Source organism: Erpetoichthys calabaricus, chromosome 6 (genome assembly GCF_900747795.2).
Source record: "Erpetoichthys calabaricus chromosome 6, fErpCal1.3, whole genome shotgun sequence".
In the NCBI taxonomy this organism is placed as follows: Eukaryota; Metazoa; Chordata; class Cladistia; order Polypteriformes; family Polypteridae; genus Erpetoichthys; species Erpetoichthys calabaricus.
Genome location: NC_041399.2, coordinates 56587126 through 56614128, shown reverse-complemented (window position 1 = coordinate 56614128; position 27003 = coordinate 56587126). Strand labels below are relative to the sequence as shown.

The 27003-nt window shown below is 36.9% G+C and overlaps 1 protein-coding gene across 5 annotated transcripts in view; it reads left to right on the top strand.

The window, feature by feature from the left end:
- Nucleotides 1–27003, top strand: part of ncoa2 (nuclear receptor coactivator 2) — a 337105-nt gene that overhangs the window by 223225 nt on the left and 86877 nt on the right. For all 5 annotated transcript variants that reach the window (XM_051929406.1, XM_051929405.1, XM_051929403.1 and 2 more), the window contains exons 9-11: nucleotides 503–643; nucleotides 1854–2001; nucleotides 20479–21763. In XM_051929406.1, coding sequence (XP_051785366.1) covers nucleotides 503–643; nucleotides 1854–2001; nucleotides 20479–21763 — 1574 coding nt within the window. The remainder of the gene's footprint in view (nucleotides 1–502; nucleotides 644–1853; nucleotides 2002–20478; nucleotides 21764–27003) is intronic.

The window sequence follows — 27003 nt, the reverse complement described above, 5'->3', positions numbered from 1 at the left end:
AAATAGTTGTCTTTTTGTCAAATACTTAACTCTTTAAACGCTCTCCTTATTCCATTCTAACAATAGCCATTAATGATGAGCAGTGTTGACCTCATGGGAAATGATAAAGAATGGTTGTAGCTAATTCAATGTCATGAACACTAGCATGCTCCGTAGTAAATAACAGCTTAAATAATGTGAACACCTGAAATGAAAGCCATGATAAAAATCTTTAAAACCAGGGAGAGAAGAAAAACTAAAAACCAGTAACATACATAAATACCAGCATTTAAAATATCTGAGCAAAAAAATTACCAAGCCCACTTTTGTAATTTTGAAATTCACAAAGAATGTAGAAACTGAAAAATACACTTGTTTAATGTGAGTTCTTTGGAACTAATATTTAGAACATACAGTACTTATTTATTTTCAATATATTCTTTAGTATGTTCTTACAGACTGGATAGAAAAACATTAGAATGATATCATTTAAAATGAAGCATTTATTTATTACTTAAATCAGGCAAAATTACATCTCTGGATACAAGTTTGTTGAGAGCATCCATGAAACCTGGGTGGGAGGACTTGGTGAGAAGATGTATTCAGAGGTTTCACTTGCAGAATGATGGAGAGATGTCCTTTGCCAAACGACATCATCAAGAAGGTAAAATTGATTTTGTTTTTCTGAATACCTTCACTTTTTATGTTTATGCTTAAAATCATTGTAATTATAGGTGACACTTCTTATATCCATTGTTACACAGAAAATTGTAATGAAATGTTACTTGTATCTGAGTTTTAAAGTTGTTGCCCATTAACCCACATAAAGTGCACCTGCCAAGGAACCAAACAAGAGCAATTATATTAATCACTTTGAGAGGATGGAAAGAATTGTCTAATTGATCTCTGAAATATTTTCATACCATCATTATTCATGTCTGCATACTCCCTAATGGGAAGTTAACGGTTAGGAAATTTACCTCTTATTTTAACAAACTCTACAGCTTAAGGTTTTTATTTCTATCTTAAAAATTATTATGGGTGGAGTGGTGGCTCTGAGGCCCGGCATCTACGCCAGTAGTTAGAATGTTGCCAGTTCAAATCCTGTAAATACCGGAAGTTGCTTCATCCTGGGTATGACGTTAATCTGCGTCCAGCCATGCAAGCAAGCGGGTCTTCCAACTTACAGGGACAACTTGGGGGTTGTTAGCAGGATTTGCACTCCAGCCACCATACAAATAGCCTGAGATGTCACCTGTTGCACTTGGGTCCCAATTCAGGTGGTTCATAGTGTGGTGGGTGTGGCAACACGCTATCAGCGCATGCTCTTTTTTGAGGGAAATCATTGTCCCATTTTCATTCAAGCTATCATTCCAGATTAAGATGGAAGATGTTTGCTTTCTCAAAAATAATGAAAATCTTGAAAAGGCAATAAACAGTAGTGTGTACTTTATGTATTGTGTCTTTACTTTGTTGGTTATACAGTATGTAAAAGCTTCTTGAGTAATGCAAGCTAAAAAAATTGAGCTGTGTTTGCAATTACAATTTGTCAAGGAATCCTCATGATAATGAGGTTTTTGTTTGAGCTCATATTAAACAAGATGTTCAAAATGCTTGTGTAATTTTAAATGTTATGTGGTTTTCAGACTATATTAAAATGTTAAGAGTGTGTGTTGTTTAGTAGTTGGTTTGTAAAGATTTGTTCATATTTTTTGTTATATATTCTTTTTGTGTGTGTGTGTATATATATATATATAATCTTATTTTTTTTTTTGTCCTTAATTTGCTGCTTTTGTAGTGTAATTTGGGTGCAATTTTTTTAGTTGATTAATTTTTCTTCATATTTTTTCATTTATTCTTATACTGGTCAATAGTTCTCAGGCAAGGTCAAGCTTCAAGTCCTGCATACCGCTTTTCCCTTTCTGATGGCACAATTGTCTCTGCTTATACAAAAAGCAAACTCGTGCGATCTGCAGCAACAAATGAGCCCCAGCTTTATATGTCCTTGCATGTCCTGCAGAGGTAAGCTTTCCGTTCCAAAAACCTATGTGCATTCTTACCTTTCTTAACTTATGTGGCCTTAAATAAGCAAGTACAGTATTTCTAGTTCATACCATAGTTACCAGTGTCTGTTCTTTAATTATTCATTGAATATTTTACAGCTAGTGTTTATAGTTTTATATACATTTTATATATGTCTGTGACTCACTTGTGCATTGACATGATTAATACAAATAAATATTGGTGAGAACAAGAGTTTGTTGAGGTGATCAATAGTCCATGTTGTGAGTTGGCTAGAAGAATACAAGTTTGTTTGCCAGACCCCTCCTGGAGGTACCCCATCCATTCTATTTACCCTAAGTTCTTGTCTATAAGCCGGACTCATGTATTAGCCGGAGACCAAAAATCATACGAATTTTTAAAATAAAATCGTATCATAGATAAGCCGGACTCATGGATAAGCCGAACATACTATAACCTATAACTAATAGAAGGGAGGGAGGTCAGTGGTCTCACTCGCGCCCATTTAATTTCTTTAAGGGGGGAGAGAGTGTGAGATATTGCCGTCTCTCTCACTCCCCGCATGGCGCGGTTGGAGCGGCCGGAGCGCGTTCTTTCTGCTCTGGGCGTCGCCGAGTCAACACGAGCGCGTAGCGGTCATTTAAATTGTGATTTTATATGTAAGCATATTTAAATATATATCGCGGATTTCTGCGGACAATGGGTCTTTTAATTTCTGGTACATGCTTCCCCAGTTGGTTTGCCCAGTTGATTTCATACAAGGGACGCTATTGGCAGATGGCTGAGAAGCTAGATTGCTTACTTTTCTGTCAATCTTGCGCTGACTATCTGTGATCCTGACGTATGGGGATTGAGCAGGGGGGCTGTTTGCACACCTAGACGATACAGACGCTCGTCTAAAAATGCTGAAAGATTATCTTCACGTTGCTATCTTTTGTAAAGCTGATTCCTGAAAAGACATGCTGCACAGTGCTTCGCATACTTAAAAGCTCGAAGGGCACGTATTGATTTTTGACTGAAAAACAAACTCTCCCTCTCCCTCTCTTTGTCTGCTCCTGACGGAGGGGGTGTGAGCTGCCGCCTTCAACAGCTTTGTGCCGCGGTGCTTCGCATACTTAAAAGCCAAACAGACATATTGATTTGTTTCTTCCTTTGAAGAGGAAGATATGTTTGCATTCTTTTAATTGTGAGACTGAACTGTCATCTGTCTTGTCATGGAGCACAGTTTAAACTTTTGAAAGAGACAAATGTTTGTTTGCAGTGTTTGAATAACGTTCCTGTCTCTCTACAACCTCCTGTGTTTCTGCGCAAATCTGTGACCCAAGCATGACAATATAAAAATAACCATATAAACATATGGTTTCTACTTCGCGGATATTCTTATTTCGCGGGTGGCTCTGGAACGCAACCCCCGCGATGGATGTATAAGCCGGACTTATGTATAAGCCGATATTCTATTTTTTCATTTTCACAACTTTTTTCCTTAGATAAGCCGCGGCTTATTGACAAGAACTTAGGGTATGTGTTTTGTTCAACCAGCTACACACTTAATTCTGAGTAATAAGGCAATGATTAGCTGAGCCAGCTGTGCTAAAGATGCAGTGTAGCAAATAAATAGGTAAATTTGATGTTAAGCATAAATAGTGGGGTATATCAAAGGGAATTTTGGATTTGGCTAAGCTAATATACTTTGGCAGACATAACTGTATTTTGGTATAAATAAGGCTACAGTTGGCAAAAAAAATATTAATTTTGTTAGGTGGCCTAAGTCTCTTGCACAGTACTACATGTATGTAGTTGGTGCTTAAGCAGTTACTACATGTGAGTATAGCATTGTGCAATGGTTCATACTGTTTTAAGAACGTATAGTTGCTGTTTAGTTCTCATCAAAATTTCTTAAATTAAAATCTATGTGGAGAAAGGCAGTATTATCAAAGATGTGATAAATGGATTTACTGAAGTTCAGTGCTGCTAACAGAAATCTCATTATTCTTGCACTAAGAAAATATATTAACAAATATTTCAGTAAATTATGTGAAAAACACAATGATTTGTGACAGACAGGTAACAGCAAGGTACTGTGTTACACACAAATTTTAGCACATTATTAAAAGGGAAGGTCTACAAGACAGTAGTGAGATCAGCTATGTTATAGGGGTCAGAGACGGTGCCATTGACCGAAAAACAGGAGACACAGCTGTGGTGACCCCTAATGGGAGCAGCTGAAAGAAGAAGAAGCAGAAGCAAAAAACACCAGCTGTTTATTGTGTCTACAGCTTACTGCATCCATGGACAAACTCTGTACTCATGACTTGGATGAAGGCAAAATCTTCTCTGTCATGAAAAGGATGGGAAGCCAAGGCTTGTATTGCATGTATTGTTTTGCTGATAGCCATTTTTTGTGTTTTAAAATCTGTTTGAAAAATGAACCTTACAGAATTTTCAAATGATTTGTAGATTCTATGATGTCTGGAAAGTTTTCAGAGTAATACCAAGTTAAATGAGTAAGATGTGATATTAAACATTACACGCATCATTCAAAAATGTAATCGTCTGTGATAGATCTTTAAAAGGTTAGTGTGCATTTTAGAGCATAGTGATTAAGATAGCTGTTGACTTTTTCTCCCTCACTCACACACACCCCCCCCACACCAGATCGCCGTCAAATTGGCAAAATTTATAAGACTTTCTACAAAGAAGTAATATTACATGTAAAGTGATACTGTTTCCAGCTGGTGGGCCATAATTTTTTTTATACAGTTTGTTTTCTGTTCCATATTTTAATTCTTCTTTAGAATATTGAGGAATTTTGAGTTATGTTAGTCTTTTTCCTAGGCTTATTCTGCAGTCATTTTTACCAGTTTGTCAAAAGACATGATTGACACACCTGGTAAAGTTTTGAATCTGCAGTCGCTCATTTACTACAACCTCGCAATGTTACAGTTTCCTTATTCATATCAAAAAAGCATTTTACCCAGTGAATATTATTTTGCAGTAGCTGGAAGCTTGTTATTCAGAAGGTAGATGTATAATTTATCCTTTTGATTTCAAAAGTTGTTATAATCCCCTTTTCTGTCTTTTGTCCTTTTCTAACAATTTTTTTCTTTTCTAACACATTTTGTATTTTAAAGTGGTATGTAATACAATATTTTTCACTAAAAAAGCTATTACATGGACAAATGGTGGTATGACATCCACTAGTATGTTTGTTTGATTTTGATTACATTTTTCAGTTTACTCATTTAATTCTCCCCACCCTATTTTAGCAGCTTACTTCTTACCTTCATTTCAGACATATTAAAAATGTATAGTTGCATATATCTCTTCAATCAACATCTACAATAAGGTCAATAGTATAAACCTGGGCATTTGCTGTACCAAAAAAAAAAATTAAGTGTTTTACTGTTCTTTAGGGTGCATGCTTTTCTTGTGAGACAAGCTTGTTTTACTAAATGGATTTAACTTTATTGATAATCTTTTAGGGCGGCACGGTGGCGCAGTGGTAGTGCTGCTGCCTCGCAGTTAGGAGACCCGGGTTCGCTTCCCGGGTCCTCCCTGCGTGGAGTTTGCATGTTCTCCCCGTGTCTGCGTGGGTTTCCTCCGGGTGCTCTGGTTTCCTCCCACAGTCCAAAGACATGCAGCTTAGGTGGATTGGCGATTCTAAATTGGCCTTAGTGTGTGCTTGGTGTGTTTGTGTGTGTCCTGCGGTGGGTTGGCACCCTGCCCAGGATTGTTTCCTGCCTTGTGCCCTGTGTTGGCTGGGGTTGGCTCCAGCAGACCCCCGTGACCCTGTGTTCGGATTCAGCGGGTTAGAAGATGGATGGATGGATAATCTTTTATTATTTATGGTTTTATCATGAATTAAAATATAAAAGCATTGGTGAGATCAGTTTTCCTTGTAAGTTCTTTGGGTGGGATGCTACTGACAAACATTTAGCCATCAGCAGTTTTAGATTGTTCACTTTGGGGCATAAATCGAGATGATGATTGCGGAAAAACAGGTGAATGTTGTTCATCTGGTATAGTTTAAATGTGAACCTAATATATTCAGCAGAATTTCTAATTAAACCGTACTTGTAGCAAGTATCAAGTGACTATTCCTACTCCATTTTACTCTTTCATACCTGTTATAACTATAGATATTAGAGACCTTTTAAATTATGCCTTATTTCCTGAAATTGAGCAAAAATATGGTCATCTTATTTGTGCACAGGAAGTGTATTTCTGTTTTCCTGACTAGTAATGTACTTTGTTGTTTTTTTTCCCGTTTAGTTTTCTGAACTTCTTACTGGATAAATTGGATTGGATACACTTAGAGTAAATATTACAAAATACACTATATGGTCAAAAGTCTGTGGGCACATGATCTTCACACCTGTATAAGCTTTTTTGATATCTTCATTCCAAAAGCAAGGGTATTAATATGGATTTGCCATATTTTGCGTGGAGTTATTAAATTGAGATTGATATGAATAACACAAAGTGGTAATAGAATGGATGCTTTCAAACTTTGAAAGTACTTTGTCTAAAAATGAATATTAGATACTAGGGATGTCACAACACCAGAATTTTTTGTATTAGATACCTTACTCGATACCACAGCAAAAACAGAAATAATATTCAGGGGCATTTTATTAAAGTACTTCCATTTATTGAAGTGAGCAATAGTGTGCCTTTTTTCTGTTATACTGTTTAAAATTTTCTATATAAAGATCTACTTTAACAGCAGTTTTAAAATACTGGTATATCCATCAATAAGTTACCCAACTATTTAGGTAAATCAGTATTGTCATTCATAAATGTCAAAATACTATGCAAAACTTGAAATTTAATGTGTGGCAGAGATGGGTATCCCAACAGTGTAACAACAAATGGGGATTTAAGTATAAAGAATGGCCTATCATGAACTACCTGATTTAGCTTGGCATGTGCACATTCTAAATTTATTGTGACATTATCTGTTCAGTAACTGAAAATTTACTGCTTAAAATCTATACCAAATATATAAATTCAACATTATATATGTACTGCTGAATTATTCAATTTCAAGATAATTCCTGATATTTTTCAATAAAACTATCTCTTTAAAGCTGTTTTTGTAACAACATGTTTTTAACACTAGAATTACCAGAGCCTACGAAAAAACTTGTAGATCTGTCCCACCTTAAATCGCTTCTTAAATCCGTTCGCAGCTCTCCGCCAGCATCTTTTGTCCTCTAAATGTGCAGATAAAGACAAGCTACCAGCAGCCGGCTGTTCCATCCCCCCTACCGACTTAGAATGTGCACAACTTGATTATCTGGGATTGAAGTGGAGTTTTAGAGTGGAAATAATAGATTGTTATTTGGAACACACACATTTCATGTGTGTTCCGTTTCTACAGTAATCTGTGTAAACACATTTTTAAAACAGAAATGTTTTTCATATTCTAGTAGTAAATGGCAAAATGTAGGCATAAACTATATAATGTTTGAAGCCTGAAGTCCAAATATCAAAGAAATGCTTTCACAAAAGATACAAATACAACAGAACAAGTGCGGTTTTATTCAAAAATATAATTGCAGGAAAAAAATCCGCCTTAGCATGCGACAATGACACATATTTACTATGACTGCCGCCGTGGCGCAACAGTATCAGCTGCTGACTGGGAATCAAAAGGTCACGAGTTCGATCCTACAGGACTCCCTTTCGAGAAGGGAATTGCTCTTATTCTTACTATTTTAGAATAAAACATTCGTTTGATTTCAGTCTGTAACAGCCAGTGTAATTTATGATACTTGTAAAGGTTAGCTTTGTCTTTTTTTTTTTTTTTTTTATTCACTTTTCATTCTCTCAGTCGCGTTCAGGATTCTTCCCCTCCCCATCTGACACTGCTGTTTTCACATACACTGCAGAGCTATAGCGCATTTTTATCACGATACATACTACTGCTGTTTCTTTTGTACTCCAGGACATGCATAGGAAAGCATAGTAAAGAGCAGTAACTTCAGCGCTATATGAAATCATCAGACACTCCCCATCTGACACTGCTGTTTTCACATAAAGATGCGCTATTATGCAATACTATTTTTTAAACGAACAGCTTCAGATCGGGTATGAATTTATACTGCCGCTGTTAGAGTCGGATCAGAAGCTGAATAAGCTCCTGTTCTGACTGTAAGTAAAAAGCATGAATTAATCAACAGAAATAAACCGTGATCGACATTTTAAACTTAACGATTTACAGTGCATACCAATTTATAAATTTTATGTCCGTTTGAGGTTAAAAAAGGGGGGAAAAAAAAAAAAGTTCTCCCCAGCTGGGAATCGAACTCAGGTCTCTGAGGCACGGTAGAGTTGCTGCAGTTTGAGTCATTAAATCTTAGCATTGCGCCACAGAAGCTGTTGTATTGTTCTTGAACCTTTTGTGAAAATGTTTATTTGATCTTTGGACTTCAGGCTTCACACATTCTATAGTTTATGCCTACATTTTGTAACATTTATTACTAAAATATGAAAAAGTTTCTGTTTTAACAATGTGTTTACACAGATTACTGTAGAAACGGAACACACATGAAATGCATGTGTTCCAAATAACGATCTATTATTTCCACTCTAAAACTCCAGCAGTTCAGTCACTCCCAGATAATCAAACAAGGCATGAGCTGGGAAAACTTAGTGAACGTTCTGCGATGGTGGAGAATGGAATTGCCAGCTGCTTGCTGCTCGTCTTAATCGGCACATTTTGAAGACAAAAGACGCTGGCGGAGGGATGAGAACGGTTTTAAGGTGGGCTGGATCTACGAGTTTTTTTGTAGACTCTGGTTCACCAATCAGTTAAGTTTGTAGTATTTGCTTGAAATTATTTCAAATTTTTACAAATCCAGAATTTTTGACTTATCATCATTGTTAATATTACATTCTTCAGTTTACCATTCAAGTATATGATGTGTGCTGTAACTAATAGGTTATAGTAATGAATGGTAGTTTGCCTTCAAAAGCAAAACAGATGACACAAATTCAGTATTTTCAGATTTTTATTTAGTGATGGAGTACAATGTTTTCATTGTCCTACTTAACCGCATTGTTTTGGCGATTACGTGTCTCTGATAACATAGTACACATTAATAGGGAGAAGTGCCTTATCCTTTGAACCATTGAAATACAAAATAAATGTTATTTTGATATTAACAAATGAACAACTCCTCATCTATGGTGTAGACAAGCCAAATAGCCACTTTGTTTGACAAGTCTTGTGTCGATATTTACTTGCTACACCAGCTATTTGTGCTGGCAGACCTCCCTCATCCTATTGTCCTATATGCATAAATGTGGATGGCAGACCTCCCTCATCCTATTGTCCTATATGCATAAATGTGGATTTGCGTGAGTCACTCCTCAGTGTGACTCTGAACTGTTTACACCACTTAGAAAATGGGACAGACTGTTGGCCATCTGTAGAAGTGTTCATTACAATTAGAGAATGATTTTAAAGACTCCATTCATATATCATGGCTGTGTAGGACACAAATCTTGTTATCTTTTCATCAACAACAACATTTATTTATATAGCACATTTTCATACAAATAATGTAGCTCAAAGTGCTTTACATGATGAAGAAAAGAGAAAAAAGACAAACTAAGAATTAAAATAAGACAACACTAATTAACATAGAATAAGAGTAAGGTCTGGAGAAAAAAATATAAAATCTGCAGGGGTTCCAGACCATGAGACCGCCCAGCCTTCTTTGTATTTTGGATTCTCATGGAAGGACTTGATGATGATGGTCATGTAGACTTCTGGCTTTAATCCATCAATGTAGGAATATCATGGTGCTTTGATTAGGTGGTGGTAGCGCAGGTCGCCACCACAGAAAACCGGGAAAAAAACAGAAGAGAGAGTAGGGGTTAGTACGGATGTTAGAGCCACCATGAATAGTTATGATAATTAATTAAATATACAGAGCAACAGGATTAAACTAAAATTAAGTTATGAGAAAGCCATGTTAAAAGTAATGAGTTTTTAGCAGTTTTTTTAAAGTGCTCCACTGTATTAGCCTGGCGAATTCCTATTGGCAGGCTATTCCAGATTTTAGGTGCATAACAACAGAAGGCTGCCTCACCACTTCTTTTAAGTTTAGCTCTTGGAATTCTAAGCAGACACTCATTTGAGGATCTAAGATTACGATTTGGAATATAAGGTGTAAGACATTCCGATATAGAAGATGGAGAGCGATTATTTAAGGCTCTGTAAACTATAAGCAGTATTTTAAAGTCAATTCTGAATGACAAAGGTAACCAGTGTAGTGACATCAAAACTGGAGAAATGTGCTCGGATTTTCTAGTTAGGATTCTAGCAGCTGCATTATGTACTAGTTGCAAACGATTTATGTGTTTTTTGGGTAGTCCTGAGAGGAGTGCATTACAGTAAGCTAGTCGACTGAAAACAAAAGCGTGAACTAATTTCGCAGCATCTTTCAATTATATAAGAGGTCTAGCTTTTGCTATGTTTCTTAAGTGAAAAAATGCTGTCCTAGTGATCTGATTAATATGCGATTTAAAATTCAGGTTACAGTCAACTGTTACCCCTAAATTCTTTACCTCCGTCTTTTAATCCTAATGCATCAAGTTTATTTCTAAACCTCATTATATCCATTATTGCCAATCACTAAAATTTCTGTTTTCTCTTTATTTAGCTTGAGAAAATTACTATTCATCCATTTAGAAACACAAGTAAGACATTGTGTTAGTGAAACAACAGAGTGGGGATCATCAGGTGCTATTGATAAATACAGCTGCGTGTCATCAGCATAGCTGTGGTAACTCACGTTATGCCCCGAGATAATCTGACCTAACGGAAGCATGTAGATCGAAAAGAGCAGTGGACCCAGGATAGAGCCTTGTGGAACACCATATAGAATATCATGTGTCTTTGAGTTGTAATTACCACAACTAACAAATAATTTTTGTACCTGCCAGGTAGGATTCAAACCAATTTAAGACACTGCCAGAGAGGCCCACCCATTGACTAAGGCGATTTCTAAGACTATTGTGATCAATGGTGTCAAATGCGGCACTCAGATCTAAGAGGATGAGAACAGATAAATGGCCTCTGTCTGCATTTACCCACAAGTCATTTACTACTTTACCAAGTGCAGTTTCTGTACTGTGATTTGTTCTAAAACCCGACTGAAACTTATCAAGAATAGCATGTTTATTGAGGTGGTCATTTAGCTGCATAATGACTGCCTTCTCTAGAATTTTACTTAAGAAAATCAGGTTAGAAATGGGTCTAAAAATTTCAAAAGCAAGAGGGGTCAGGATTATTTTTCTTGAGTAGGGGTTTAACTACAGCAATCTTAAAACAGTCTGGGAAGACCCCCGTATCTAATGATGAGTTTACTAAGTCAAGAATACTATCAGTTAGCATTCCCGATTCTTCTTTGAACAAACTTGTTGGTATTGGGTCAAGGACACAGGTGGAGGGTCTCAGTTGAGAAATTATTTTTTGTAAATCAGGTAAATCTAGCCTGGTGAAAGAATTTAATTTGTTTATAACGGAGTACTGGGGCTTAAGAGGATCCACAGTGTTGGGGAGATATACTATATTATTTCTAATATCATTTGAAAAATACAGCAATAGCCTCACAAGTTTCACTGGAAGAATTTTGGAGGCATTCCTTTGAGTTACCTGGGTTTAGCAGACAATCAATCGTAGAGAATAATTACTAGCATTGTTATTTATAATCTTAGAGAAATAGCAGCGCCTCTCAAGACGGACTGTGTTATTGTATTCTGTTCTGGGATTACTAGCATTGTTATTTATAATCTTGGAGAAACAGCAGCGCCTCTCAAGACGGACTGCGTTATTGTATTCTGTTATTTTAACCTTCAATATCTAATAGTGGATAGTTCAGTTTTTCTCAATTAACGCTCAGCTCTACAGCATGTTCTCTTTAAATCAGACACTCTTTGGGTCTTCCATGGTATAACAATGATAGAAGATTTTTTAACTGTCTTTTCAGGTGCAACCATGTCAACAGCAGCTCTCACCTTAGTATTAAATTTTTCCACCTTACTATTTACATTATCCTCTCTATTGTAGTTAGCACTGTAAACGGACTGGTTGCTTAGAATGTTTGTAAATTTTAAAGCTGCTGATGAATCAAAGAAGCGTTTTTTAACAATATGCTTCTCATGAATGTCCATCCATCCATTATCCAACCCGCTATATCCTAACTACAGTGCCACAGGGGTCTGCTGGAGCCAGTCCCAGCCAACACAGGGCGTAAGGCAAGAAACAAACCCTGGGCAGGACGCCAGCCCACCGCAGTCTCATGAATGTTTTCTATCAATATTTCTATATTAAATAGTAAAAGAAAATGGCCTGATAGACCAATATCAATGATCTGCTTTACATCAACTTTTAGTCCTTTGGTAATTACTAAGTCTAACGTATGACCTGCTTTATGTGTGGGCTGATTAACGAGCTGTCTCAAATCAAAAGAGTCCAGGAGGTTCATGAATTCTTTTACTTTTGGGTCACACTAATTATCGATATGAAAGTTAAAGTCGCTGACTATTAGGAGTGTGTCATAGTTTGTAATTATAATTGACACCAAGTCTGAGAATTCCTCAAAGAAAGACGCATTAAATTTAGGAGGTCTATACACGGATAATACTAGAAAGTGAGAAACTCCATGAATAACAATGACAAGATACTCAAAGGACTTGAATTTACCAAAATTGACATCTTTATACTTCAGCCGACTCGAGTAAATGTTTGCTAAACCGCCACCCTTCTTTCCCTGGCGATCCACATGAGTAAAACTGTAATTTGGAGGCGCAATAAAATCAATTTTTCTATCACTAATAAGATCGTTGATGAAAAACGTCTTGCTGGTTAATGCTCTAACATTTAATAGTGCCATATTTAAAGTTTCGGAGGAGCAGAGCTGAATTTTATGTGTGTTATGTGTATTTGAAATAGAAATTATTTTTATTAGCGCCGCTCTGTGCATATTTTTTATTTAATCTATAATCTGTTGTTATAGATTTAATACATTGTTCATCTAAAGGTATAATTGTAATTATTAGTGTTTATGTCGTGCTGCCTAGATTTTTTACGTGCATTGAGATTAGTTATTAGAGTAGTAATGCAGTGCACTTTTGCGGAAGACTTTGTTAAAGAATTATCATGTCCTAGCATAACATTACAGAAGGGTTTAGGAGTAGAAATACAGTCAAGAGAGACGATTTACCTTAGCGATGTTTTTGGAGAGGACCCGGGCTCTGAATCTATTTGGATGCAGACCATCCCGCTTGAAGAAATGTGGCCTCTCCCAGAAGAGGTCCCAGTTGTCAATGAACCCAATGTTTTGATTCTCGCAGATGCCTTTCAGCCAGTTGTTTAATCCCATCATTTCATTTCCTGTTACATATGTGTGAGTACAAGTTAAACGATTAAACCCCTCATTTGATTGATAGTTATTTTGCTCTCGAAAGCATGCACACATTTTGTTTGTAAATGAATTCTGTAATGGGATAAAAGTGGCTTTTTTCCCTTTATATATAAACTAGCAAAATACCCGCGCTTCGCAGCGGAGAAGTAGTGTGTTAAAGAGGTTATGTAAACATATATATACATTAACATATACATATACATATATATATATATATATATATATATGTATATATATATACACATATCTACATATACATATATACAGTGGTGTGAAAAACTATTTGCCCCCTTCCTGATTTCTTATTCTTTTGCATGTTTGTCACACAAAATGTTTCTGATCATCAAACACATTTAACCATTAGTCAAATATAACACAAGTAAACACAAAATGCAGTTTTTAAATGATGCTTTTTATTATTTAGGGAGAAAAAAAATCCAAACCTACATGGCCCTGTGTGAAAAAGTAATTGCCCCCTTGTTAAAAAATAACCTAACTGTGGTGTATCACACCTGAGTTCAATTTCCGTAGCCACCCCCAGGCCTGATTACTGCCACAACAGTTTCAATCAAGAAATCACTTAAATAGGAGCTGCCTGACACAGAGAAGTAGACCAAAAGCACCTCAAAAGCTAGACATCATGCCAAGATCCAAAGAAATTCAGGAACAAATGAGAACAGAAGTAATTGAGATCTATCAGTCTGGTAAAGGTTATAAAGCCATTTCTAAAGCTTTGGGACTCCAGCGAACCACAGTGAGAGCCATTATCCACAAATGCCAAAAACATGGAACAGTGGTGAACCTTCCCAGGAGTGGCCGGCCGACCAAAATTACCCCAAGAGCGCAGAGACGACTCATCCGAGAGGTCACAAAAGACCCCAGGACAACGTCTAAAGAACTGCAGGCCTCACTTGCCTCAATTAAGGTCAGTGTTCACGACTCCACCATAAGAAAGAGACTGGGCAAAAACGGCCTGCATGGCAGATTTCCAAGACGCAAACCACTGTTAAGCAAAAAGAACATTAGGGCTTGTCTCAATTTTGCTAAGAAACATCTCAATGATTGCCAAGACTTTTGGGGAAAATACCTTGTGGACTGATGAGACAAAAGGTGAACTTTTTGGAAGGCAAATGTCCCGTTACATCTGGCGTAAAAGGAACACAGCATTTCAGAAAAAGAACATCATACCAACAGTAAAATATGGTGGTGGTAATGTGATGGTCTGGGGTTGTTTTGCTGCTTCAGGACCTGGAAGGCTTGCTGTGATAGATGGAACCATGAATTCTACTGTCTACCAAAAAATCCTGAAGGAGAATGTCCGGCCATCTGTTCGTCAACTCAAGCTGAAGCGATCATGGGTGCTGCAACAGGACAATGACCCAAAACACACCAGCAAATCCACCTCTGAATGGCTGAAGAAAAACAAAATGAAGACTTTGGAGTGGCCTAGTCAAAGTCCTGACCTGAATCCAACTGAGATGCTATGGCATGACCTTAAAAAGGCGGTTCATGCTAGAAAACCCTCAAATAAAGCTGAATTACAACAATTTTGCAAAGATGAGTGGGCCAAAATTCCTCCAGAGCGCTGTCAAAGACTCATTGCAAGTTATCGCAAACGCTTGATTGCAGTTATTGCTGCTAAGGGTGGCCCAACCAGTTATTAGGTTCAGGGGGCAATTACTTTTTCACACAGGGCCATGTAGGTTTGGATTTTTTTTTCTCCCTAAATAATAAAAACCACCATTTACAAACTGCATTTTGTGTTTACTTGTGTTATATTTGACTAATGGTTAAATGTGTTTGATGATCAGAAACATTTTGTGTGACAAACATGCAAAAGAATAAGAAATCAGGAAGGGGGCAAATAGTTTTTCACACCACTGTGTATATATGTGTATATATATATATATATATATATATATATATATATACATATACACACATATATATATATACATTCCTCAGTTGGTTTGCCCAGTTGATTTCATACAAGGGACGCTATTGGCAGATGGCTGAGAAGCTACCCAACTTACTTTCTTTCTCTCTCTCTCTCTCTCTTGCGCTGACGTAGGGGGGTGTGAGCAGGGGGGCTGTTCGCACACCTAGACGATAGGGACGCTCGTCTAAAAATGCTGAAAGATTATCTTCACGTTGGCTACCTTCTGTGCAGCTGCTTCCTGAAACGACATGCTGCACAGTGCTTCGCATACTTAAAAGCTCGAAGGGCACGTATTGATTTTTGACTGAAAAACAAACTCTGTCTCTCTCTCTCTTTCTGTGCTCTTGACGGAGGGGGTGTGAGCTGCCGCCTTCAACAGCTTTGTGCCGCGGTGCTTCGCATACTTAAAAGCTAAACAGCCCTATTGATTTTCCTCTGCCTTTATGACAGTCTCTGCTCCTGACTCCTTTGAAGAGGAAGATATGTTTGCATTCTTTTAATTGTGAGACGGAACTGTCATCTCTGTCTTGTCATGGAGCACAGTTTAAACTTTTGAAAAAGAGACAAATGTTTGTTTGCAGTGTTTGAATAACGTTCCTGTCTCTCTACAACCTCCTGTGTTTCTGCGCAAATCTGTGACCCAAGCATGACAATATAAAAATAACCATATAAACATATGGTTTCTACTTCGCAGATTTTCTTATTTCGCGGGTGGCTCTGGAACGCAACCCCCGCGATGGAGGAGGGATTACTGTATGTATATATATATATATATATATATATATATATATATATATATATATCTAAATCCCTGCGAAGTACTGCTTTTAAATTTTTATTAAGAAGAAAAGAAAACCTTTTTAAATTGAGGGAAAATATACCAATAACAATTTGTTAAGGATCTGTTTTTTTGTGAAGCTGCCTTCACATAGCCTCTCCACTGTTTTATAAATGAACGCCATATAAGGTCTTCCTTTTTCGTTGCTTCGCCAACGGAAGCAGCCTTTTTATTTAATCCATGGGTTGTCCGCTGTTTTTTTGTTCGTTTATTACGATTGTTATAGTTCTGTTTGTATACCACGTTGTCAGTTCAGCACTCCGGTTGTAATATGACCAAGCCGTACAAGCACACTCTTGAGAATGCAACGTATAGTTGTACAGGAGAAAAGCAATGTTGCCTCAAATCAATGGCAACCTTTTGTAGGTCTATGAACTTCATTTAAACTTTAGGTTTACACGGTGCTTTGTTTCTGATGTGCTGCGTTCAGTCAGTTCTCGTGAGCCGCTGTCTTGTGTGATGTTGCGATGTGCACGGCTTTATTTAATGTTAGCTAAGACCTGGCACTTAAAAGTTTCTCGCTACAGCAATTTTTAATCCATTACAAAGTCATCCAAAGTCTCGTTTATACCTCGTGTCTTCTCATTAAACTTGTATCTCGCGAATATGGTATTGCAAACGGCAGCGGGAGCGTTTCTCATTAAACTTGTATCTCGCAAATATGGTATTGCAAACGGCAGCGGTAGTATAAACTTAATTTAAACTTACATTTTACACCGTGCTTTGTTTCCGCAGTATCGAAGTGATCACTCGTGCTGCATTCAGTCAATTCACGTGAGCCACTCTCTTGTGCCTTCTCAATTGTGTAATGAATGTTTTCTTCAGCGCTCTTTGGGGCTCTTCCTTGTTTTCAGTTCACGTGATTACGTAGGAGGCGTGATGACGCGATACGCGACTCCGCCTCCTCCATTACAGTATATGGACAAAAAAGAGGTTCCAGTTATGACCATTACGCGTAGAATTGCGAAATGAAACCTGCCTAACTTTTGTAAGTAAGCTGTAAGGAATGAGCCTGCCAAATTTCAGCCTTCCACCTACACGGGAAGTTGGAGAATTAGTGATGAGTGAGTGAGTCAGTGAGGGCTTTGCCTTTTATTAGTATAGATAACAAGTACAATTCCTGCACTAATGTGCTACTATTTTTTGTGTGAACACAAAAGCCTTTCCAGACATGACCTCTGCAGTTTTTCTTTTTGACATAGGTTGATATGGTCCTGTGTCACCAACACTGTGAGCCATCATTTTACATAGTTCATAATCAAAACCGAGTAAAATTATCGTGCCATCTGGAGTTAACTTGTCTACTTATAGTAAAAGATGATAATGTTAAGTTTTTGGAACTTTAGTACCAAAATATTACAGAAATAACTGTTCTTGTGACACCTCTTTTAGCCACTTGTCCTCTGTAATCTTTATTTATATGAAGGAGAGGGAAAAGGTTGTGAAGGATGCAATGAAAGAATTGTTTGCCCCATAAATTGTTCTTATAGTGCCCTTTTTTACTTTTTTTTTTTCTTGATTGGCATCTAGAGAACTTGCTTTCATGGTTTTTGGATGACAGACAACAATACTTTTTTTTTGTACTTGCACCAGTTGATTCTTCGATAGAATTCAAGGGAGCCAAATCCTGAATTGAATAACCTGTTTAAGAAAGTTAATGAGTGGATGGATTCTAGATTTGTAACTAAAACACCTATAATTCTCTCATTCACCTATCCATTACTGAACCCACTTAGTCCAGTTCATATGGACTATATGCTATTGTAGCAGGATTTTGTTAACGACAGTAGCCAGCCCTGAAATGTGTGCAAATCCATGATAGTCACTTTAATACATGATTAACCGATCAAAATCATTTTTGTGCTTCTGTGTTGCTTTATAATATGTAATATATATTAAATACATGCAAAAACAGGAGCAGTAAGTACTAAAATTCAGTATAAAGACAGCCCACTTAGATGGGCTTGAACATACACACACTTTGAACTGAAGACACAGCCCTCAAAACCAAGAAAAATAATAAAAGCTTAATAGACTAGGGTTCAAAACCTCCAGACCACTGATTGCTTTTTGTTTAAGCAGTTTAAACTAGTGCATTTGTGTGATAAGTTACCTGACAGTGCTTTGTGCTTGTGAGCTGCTGAAATGTGCATGTTTAATGGAGGTAGAGCTGGTGGTATTAGCAATATACACTGATGCTCTATTAGGCACTGTTATTAGTTGACAAATGAGATATGGCATGTACTTGTACAGTGGATGGAAGTAACAGATTCTGCTTTTTATAACAACTGCACTTAGATGTCACTAAGTGAGGAAGACATTTTATGTGTTAGACTTTTGTACCAGCTAAAGAACAGGGGCGTAAAAGTGCTCCGACACCCCATAATCCCTTACATAACCAAATTTGTAAATCTTAAGTATGTCTTCTTTGCTACAGCTTTACTCCCAATCAGGATAGTGCAGAAACTTAAGGATTATTTTCCAGTGGATTTGCTTTCATTACTGTATTAATTTTTACAAAAACAAAAGAACAATATTTTGTTATCATAAGTATGACTTAAAATTGTTTAGTTGGTAATTTCTATGCAAACCACATGATCATTCTAACTATAAATTGACTGTATAGATTGTCCACTTCTGACAAACAGCACTGCTTCAAGCTAAGTAAGAAAAAGGTCATACTCTCTACATGATATTTTAAACATGTCGATTATGTAAAACCAGTCATTTTACAGTTTGCATACACCTGGAGCTCGATGATAATGGATTTCAAACCATCAATTTACAAATGTTCATTGCCATTTGAGCTCAGAATTCAAGTTTTACTTTTGCATATAATGTTGGATTAATGCCATTTTTGTCAAGCTTTGTTAATTTCTGAATTAATTATAACAAATATTAATTGTTGATTATGGTATAATATATGATCTAAATTTAATGTTCTCCATTTAGTGTTATGTTTTAGGTTCAGTCATAAATGTGCTCCAGTTTAGATACTATATACAGTATATATATATATATGATATTTTTTTTTTTTTTTTTTTTGCTTGCCTGTTTAATTGTAGATGCTGTGTCATGTTGCAAACATACAAGACCATTGGGCATATGCAGTGTCTTTAAGTAAAATATATAGAAAGGTTGAATATTCAAATAGTTGCCTTATAATAAAAACTTTTTTTGATGTTCACTTTATTTTAAAGTAAAATTAGTGCAGCACTCTTCTAAACTTGAAAGTGGACTTTAGGGTGTTCAGTGAAGACCAGCTGGAATGCTTTTAAAATGAAAGTTTTATCTTTGGATTTCCATTCTTGACTGGCAGTCTAGAATATTTTTGGTGATAACTTTGTTAATAAATAATAGTACAGTTTTATATATGGTTATTATAAAGCCTATAATTGTGTCAAATTAAATGTTATGTATATGCTTAATCTTGCTTATTTTTCTTTAGATCTGAACTTAAGTGCCTTTTTCTGCTGTCATATTCATATGGCAATGTAATGCAACACATTGGCTCCAAGTCCAAGTGCTTTGAGAAGTGAGAAAAGTACTATAAAAATGTAAAGGATTATTATTTTGTATAAGACAATATTTTGGTGTTTGGTGAGGAACACTCAGAGAGAGATTTTAGTATACTTTTTAATATAAAAATCATCTTGGTGAATTGCTGCCCCCAGAATAATCTCCTTAATATGGCCTATGCAGAATCTAAACAGTTCCTTGCATTTCTCCACACTTTTTGTTTTTTCAAGTTTTTATTCTTCGTATACCCACTTCCAACATTATAACAGGGAAAGCACAAGTTTTAGAAACTGCATTTTATAAGAGTTCACATTTATTGCCTTTGTTTACATTTTTTTTAAGGAAAGCACAGTCGGAGAATAGCCATTCACTTTGCCTTGTGACTGGAAATAGCATTTCTGTTCCACAGCATCAAAACAAATGCAGTGCTGCTCAGAATAATATTGAATTATTGATAATGGTCCCTATAGTAATAGCCTCATATTGTATGGTACAGATCACTTATGTGCTCCTTTTCACCAGAATAAACTCTGGTTGTGTGAAATACTGCATGGCCAAAATGTGGATTCAAAAGTAGATAAAGTAGATTGATAATGTTTTCATTGGAAATACCACCATTTTGAATTTTACAGTTCAAGAAGTATGTCATTTTAACTGTTGTTTAATTAATCACTCTTACGCTTGACACAGACAAAAGTAACTTTTTACATGTTGTTTTTTTTTTTCCTTTTTCCTCACAGGGAACCAAATGTTTGTGGGATAAATCAGGACGCGCCAGGGCACACCATGGGAAAGCAATTGAACTCGGCCATGTCTCTGACAACAGTGGCCCAGAACAGCATGTCAACAGGAATGCCTGGTCAGGACATGACAATTAGCAGCAATACAAACTTCAATGCTATGAGTGGTCCAAAGGATCAGACTGGTATGGGACAGATGTCGGGCAACAGGTTTGGGTGCCCAGGGGTAATGAATCATACCCCAGGCATGCAGGCAACTCCTCAGGGTAGTAACTATGCACTCAAAACAAATAGCCCGTCTCAAAGCAGTCCTGTCATGACCCCAGCACAGCAAAACTCAATGTTGTCTCCACGACATCGTGTTAGTCCAGGGATGGCTGGAAGTCCTCGGATACCTGCCACTCAGTTTTCTCCTCCAAGCTTGCACTCACCAGCGGCAGTGTGCAGCAGCACAGGAAATAGCCATAGCTACACCAGCAGTTCCCTTAATGCGCTTCAGGCTCTTAGTGAAGGCCAAGGGGTCACTCTAGGTCAGTCTTTAGGTTCACCTGACAGAAAAATGGGAAATGCGCAGAGCTCACCTGGAAATTTGAACCCTCATTCTCTCACAAAAATTGGCACCTCAGACTTTAAAGATTCCTTTGGGTTGTTTAGTGAGAACACTTCTGAAGCAAGTCACCAAGATGGGAACTGCCATTCTGCCGATGTCAAAGACTCAGTAGAGAACACCTTAAATCAGTTCAGTAGTGGTGACAGGACAGAGGCACAAAATCGACTACACGATGGCAAGGGGCACACCAAGCTTTTGCAATTACTCACAACCAAGTCTGAGCAAATGGATCCAACTTCACCCATCACAAACTCTAGTGGAGAATCCAACAAGGACTCTGGTACAAATACAATAGGAGGCAGTCAGCCTTCAGGAGGAGCTATTGGACATGGGAATTCTTTAAAGGAAAAGCATAAAATTTTGCACAGACTACTGCAGAACAGTAGTTCTCCTGTAGACTTGGCCAAACTTACAGCTGAAGCCACAGGCAAAGAGCTAAACCAGGAGAACAGCAGCTCAAATGCTGGATCAGATATAATGATTAAGCAGGAGCCAGTTAGCCCAAAGAAGAAAGAGAATGCACTTCTCCGTTATTTGTTAGATAAAGATGACACTGGTATTCAGGACAAAGTCAAATTAGACCAAGTGGAAAATAAAATGGAGCCCTGTAACAGCACCAAGATTGGAAATATAAAACTGGAGAAGCCAGATCCTGCCTATGATCAGTCAGAGCAGGTAAGAATTTCTTTTGTCATATTCATAGATATAGTTCTCTCTATCTGTATATACATTCACATTTATATATACACATATAAATAAAATACATATATATTTTTTTAAACCCTTTTGTTGCTTACATGAAATTGACCAGCCTTCTTAGAACCCTTGCCCACCAGGTTTTTCCCCTGCATCTCTACAAAGCAGAAAACACTACACATCTTTTTTGTTTTTTTAGTTTACCTATTATCACTATTTGGGGGAACTAGTCGACAGGTTAGGAATATCTCCATTCGGCTTAACTGATTTTTCCTTAGTTGTATTTGTTTCACAGTTTTAGTAAATTATGTCCATGAGAGATGTGCTACTTGGTTCTTATTTTGTGGTCATAACTATTCATAGAAAGGTACGTTTTCTTTGGTCCAGTTGCAGAATAACTGGTTTATGGGGTAGTAAGGAATGAGAATAAAATCTCAGAAGTCTGTGTTGCCAATGCATAGTGGACTTCATTTTTTATATGTTTGTGTGTCTATACTATTTCATCCCAAACATATGTTAAAATGTGTGCACAGTGGCAGCTTAGCTACATTCTCCTCCATCCAAGAATTTTTGTTTTATTTACCATCCTGTTTAACAGTAACTGTACCTTTTTGAGTTAACAAAAATTGCTTATGGATGACTCTTAGTCTTTCATGGGGAAGAAATAGCAAAAAAAGTGGTAATATTTTGGTTTTATTTGTTCTTATTTATTTGGACCCCTGCAATAGAAAAACTAAATATCCCAAAATCAAAAAAATGCTTTGACTGATTTGATTTAAATATGGTAATGTTACAGAAACAAATAAAATCTGTGTTTTTTTTTTTTTTTGCTGTTTTTTTTGTTGATAATAGTGCTGTACCAAGTAGGCTATACTAACACGATGCGTTATTTTTTTTGTTTGTTTGTTTTGTTTTGGCGCTGAGATAAAGCCAGCACAGACACAGTACCAACTAGGCTGTTTGAGGCCTTCCTGTTTATGGAAGACTGCTAAAAGAACTGCTCTAGCACCCCCTTCCTTTCAATTTGCATATTGCTTTTCTTCTAAACCCGCCAAAACTTTATAATAGTACAAGATTACAGATCATAGCATTATATTCAAATCTGATTGAAACTATCACTATTTAAGATGTCCTACAGGAGAGATTATATTTATGTCCAAAGTTAGTTATTCCTAGTAATTACCATTTTCAGTTTAAGACAATAGTTTTCCAAGGTCAGTCATTAGGAAAAGCAAGAATTCAACTACAGTATGTTAGGAATGTTTTACTCATTGGCAATTGGGTGTAGCATGTTCAAGTATAAGGAGCTCCAGTGAACTAATGTTATCCCTGGTTCAAAAATGTATCCAGTTATCCAACAGCATTATAACTGAGGCCCTTTGCCTTAGGCAAAGCTGGGTAGCACAGCTAATAAATAAAGCAGGATAAAGCCTATGGTTTTTAAACTCTCAGTATTTAATGAACACTGTGAAACAACCAAGAATTATATGCAGATAAATATATTTGTTTGTTTTTATTAATGCACATATCTCTTAAGATGTATACAAATTCTTGCATTATGTAATTGCCATATGAGAGCGCATATCTTAATTATTGTTTACCTTTAATTCAAAAGGGGCTATATTATTATCTTTGTAAGTATTTAACAATTAGGCACTTGTGCTTATACCACTTTCAGTGCATTCCTGGGAGAGAATGACAAATATAACTCTTATCTGTGATTTAAGTTAACAAAAAAAAAAAAAAATACTCTTCTTTTTAGATTTTTTTAGGATAATCTAACACTTAAACACACCAGCAATATTGGTAGTCATTCATCTTTGCTGCCCACTTATTGATATCATTATTGGTCAAGCACTAGTCAGTATAGTTCTAGCATACAGAATCGCAAATAGCCAGAGACTGTCCCAGTGTTTTGTACAGTGGCTTTTTTTTTTTTTTTTTTTAAGTCCGTGAAAAGCAGCATAGGATCTTCATACCCTGTACCCAGAATAAATGGGTAAATCCATGTCAAATCATCACACTTTTGGATGTCATCGTCAGAGATTTTGACGAAACTTGGCATGCTGATATGGTGATATGAGTAACCCATGGAACTGAAATTGCACGTGTCTTAGATCAATATTAAGGGAGTTTAAAGCTAACAAGAGTTGGAACTTACTGGGGATTGGGAGGGTTATGACTTTGATTGGCTATATCCTCCTAAATATAAGTTGAACAAAAATGTTTTTTGTTTTGTTTTTAAGCTCTTTTCCAGCTGTATATTTTGCATACATACTATGCTATTCCCAAAATGAAAAATGACCATGTTATGGGTGATTGTAATAATACAAATTGAATTGCAAGGAAACTTGTATTTTAAAATTGGTACATTTTTTTTGTTTTACAAAAGCTAGTTTATAATGTCATGAACATCTTCAGAAAATTGGTCTGGTTTTTGAGTTGCTGAGATGTCATTACTTGTAGGTGGCATCACATGGTTTCATATTATTAATGTGCCTTTTGCATAGCAACTGTATTGACATGAAATAACATAGCAAACATAGGTGTAAATAATGACATTAAGGCTCACATTATGCTACACTGAAATTGAACGGAAGATTCATTAGTGTCATTAGTGACACCTGTGCATGTGAAGATTTGACAGGGAATTACCCAAATATTCTTTTTTCAAAGACAGCATTAAGTACTTAAGATCATTATTCATTTTTCTGGTCAATTTGATGTCGTACCTATGTGTTATTGTTCAATTACAGGATGAGCCACATTATTCATCTGGTAAATTGTGGGAATGTCTAGAATGTGTTTTGTTAATGGGCCCATGACAGTCCATGATCTCTGAGGGCAGCTTTGCACTCCTAGTATATTCATTTTATTACACTGTGGTGGAGCTATATAAAATGTTGATTGTGTTTAACACTAGAATTCCTGAAGCCTACGAAATAACTTGCAATCCCAGCCCACCTTAAATCCCTTCACACCTCTACCATCAGCATCTTTTGTTTTGAAAATGCATCAATCAGCACAAGCAGCCTACTGTCCCATCCCCCGCCTTGACAGGGCTTAGCTCGTGGGCAAAAAGGTCTCCCAGCTCAAGCCAACGCTCCTTATCTGTGTGTGGGGTGCTTGGAGTTGTATAGGACAAATGATACACTATATCTTTATTTAGAACTAGTCATTTAGCCCGTTACAATAACGGGCGCTAGAACAGTAGTGCATAAACATTAGTAGGAACAGTCTATATTAAATGGCAAGGGACTTTGACCTCATTCTTTTTGTTGGTCGTATTTTTCTCTCTTTCAGCCATTCTTTTGTTGATGTTTACTTGCTGAGCTGACCGTTCTTCGTGGGCCGCCGCCGTTTATTGTGTCTCTTTAATTTTCTGTGACAGTAATACTGTCTTGTACGGCTCTATTCAATAAGGACGCGTAGATAATTTAGTTCAAATGGCTCTGGAATATGTGAAGAGCAACAGGTGCAGATCTTTATTTACGCGCGCCTTTATTCGCTGCGCCCAATTGAGGTCGTCCTTTTGAGGCTCGCCTTTTTGTGCACGCCCTTATTGAAGGATGCCTGTGCGCGCCCCTATTGAAGGATACCGTCTTGTACGTCCGCTGGCTTGTACGTCCGTACGTCTGTAATATACCTTTAATTTTCTCTGGCGGTAATACAGGCGTGCGCGTCGGTAATATGCCTTTAATCTCCTCTGACAGTAATACTGGCTTGTATGTGGCTGTAATATGCGTCACTGTATTGTGTACCTTTAATTTCCTCTCGCAGTAATACTGGTTTGTATTTCTGTAAAACGCCTCTAACTTTCTCTGACAGTAATATCGCGCATAGCACCGTGCCCCGCGCATGCGCACTTCACCAGAAGACACCCACACACGGACACCTGGACGCACATAGGGATTTTATATATATAGATGCATGCATTTCATGTGTGTTCCGTTTCTACAAAGATCTGGGTAAGTGTAGGATGTAAGGAAATGTGAGAAATGCTGAACACATACCTAAAGCAGAAACTTTTTCCATGTTATACTAATAATGAGAAGTGTATAATGTGTGAAGACTTTAGTCCAAATATCAAATAAACACGTGCGCTTTTATTCAAGAATATAACCAAAGGGGGGAAAAAAGCATTCAATTTACATGTGGCTGTCAGTGATTTAAAAACTCAAGCTTAAGTGTCAATAGACAGGGAGTTTACACGTATTCTTGAATGGTGTTGAGGTAAGAGCTGCTGCCTTATATCCTGAAGGGCCCAGGTTCTAGACCGGGTGCTCCGTGTTTTGAGTAGTGCGCTGCTATTATTATTCTTATTTCTACACTATAATAAAAACATTTATTTGATTTGAGTCTGTAACACCCGATGTAAATTTTGGCTGCTTGTAAAAGTTCGCGCTTGTTTTTTTTTTTTTTTTTTTTTTTTTTTTATTATTCAGTTTTATTCTCTGTGACATTCATATGGTACAACGAACTTGCCTCTCTCTCTTTGAGTTGATGGCATTTATCTCCATTCTTTTCACAAGAGCAGCGCTGTGGCTGATGCCTGCTCAGAACTGTTTGTTGTAGTGGCAATCAAAGATACAATGTCCAGTGACTGCTATCAGACGGGGCAAAGGCAGGACCATAGCAAAAGAAAGTTTCTTCAAGACGCTTTCACCAGCTAATAGACTGTTCTGCACCACAGCGCAACTCTTCTTGGCACCATAAGTAAAATGGGACTGCCACCTTCAACTAAAGTCACTTCAGTACGCAAGCAATTTGCCACGCTAGTGTTGAGATCTGACAGTGCCGTGCTGACTGTGTATGTGGCCAAACTTTATATCGGCTGTTACAGACTGAAATCAAAGGCTTCTTCTTTTTGTGCACAAGTAGCCATTTCTTGCATTTCTCGCATTTCCTTTCATCCTACACTTACCCAGATCTTTGTAGATACGGAACACACATGAAATGCATGTATTCCAAATAATGATATACAGTGCATCCGTGAAGTATTCACAGCACATCACTTTTTCCACATTTTGTTATGTTACAGCCTTATTCCAAAATGGATTAAATTCATTTTTTTTCTCAGAATTCTACACACAACACTCCATAATGACAACATAAAAAAAGTTTACTTGAGATTTTTGCAAATTTATTAAAAATAAAAAAATTGAGAAAGCACACGTACGTAAGTATTCACAGCCTTTGCCATGAAGCTCCAAATTGAG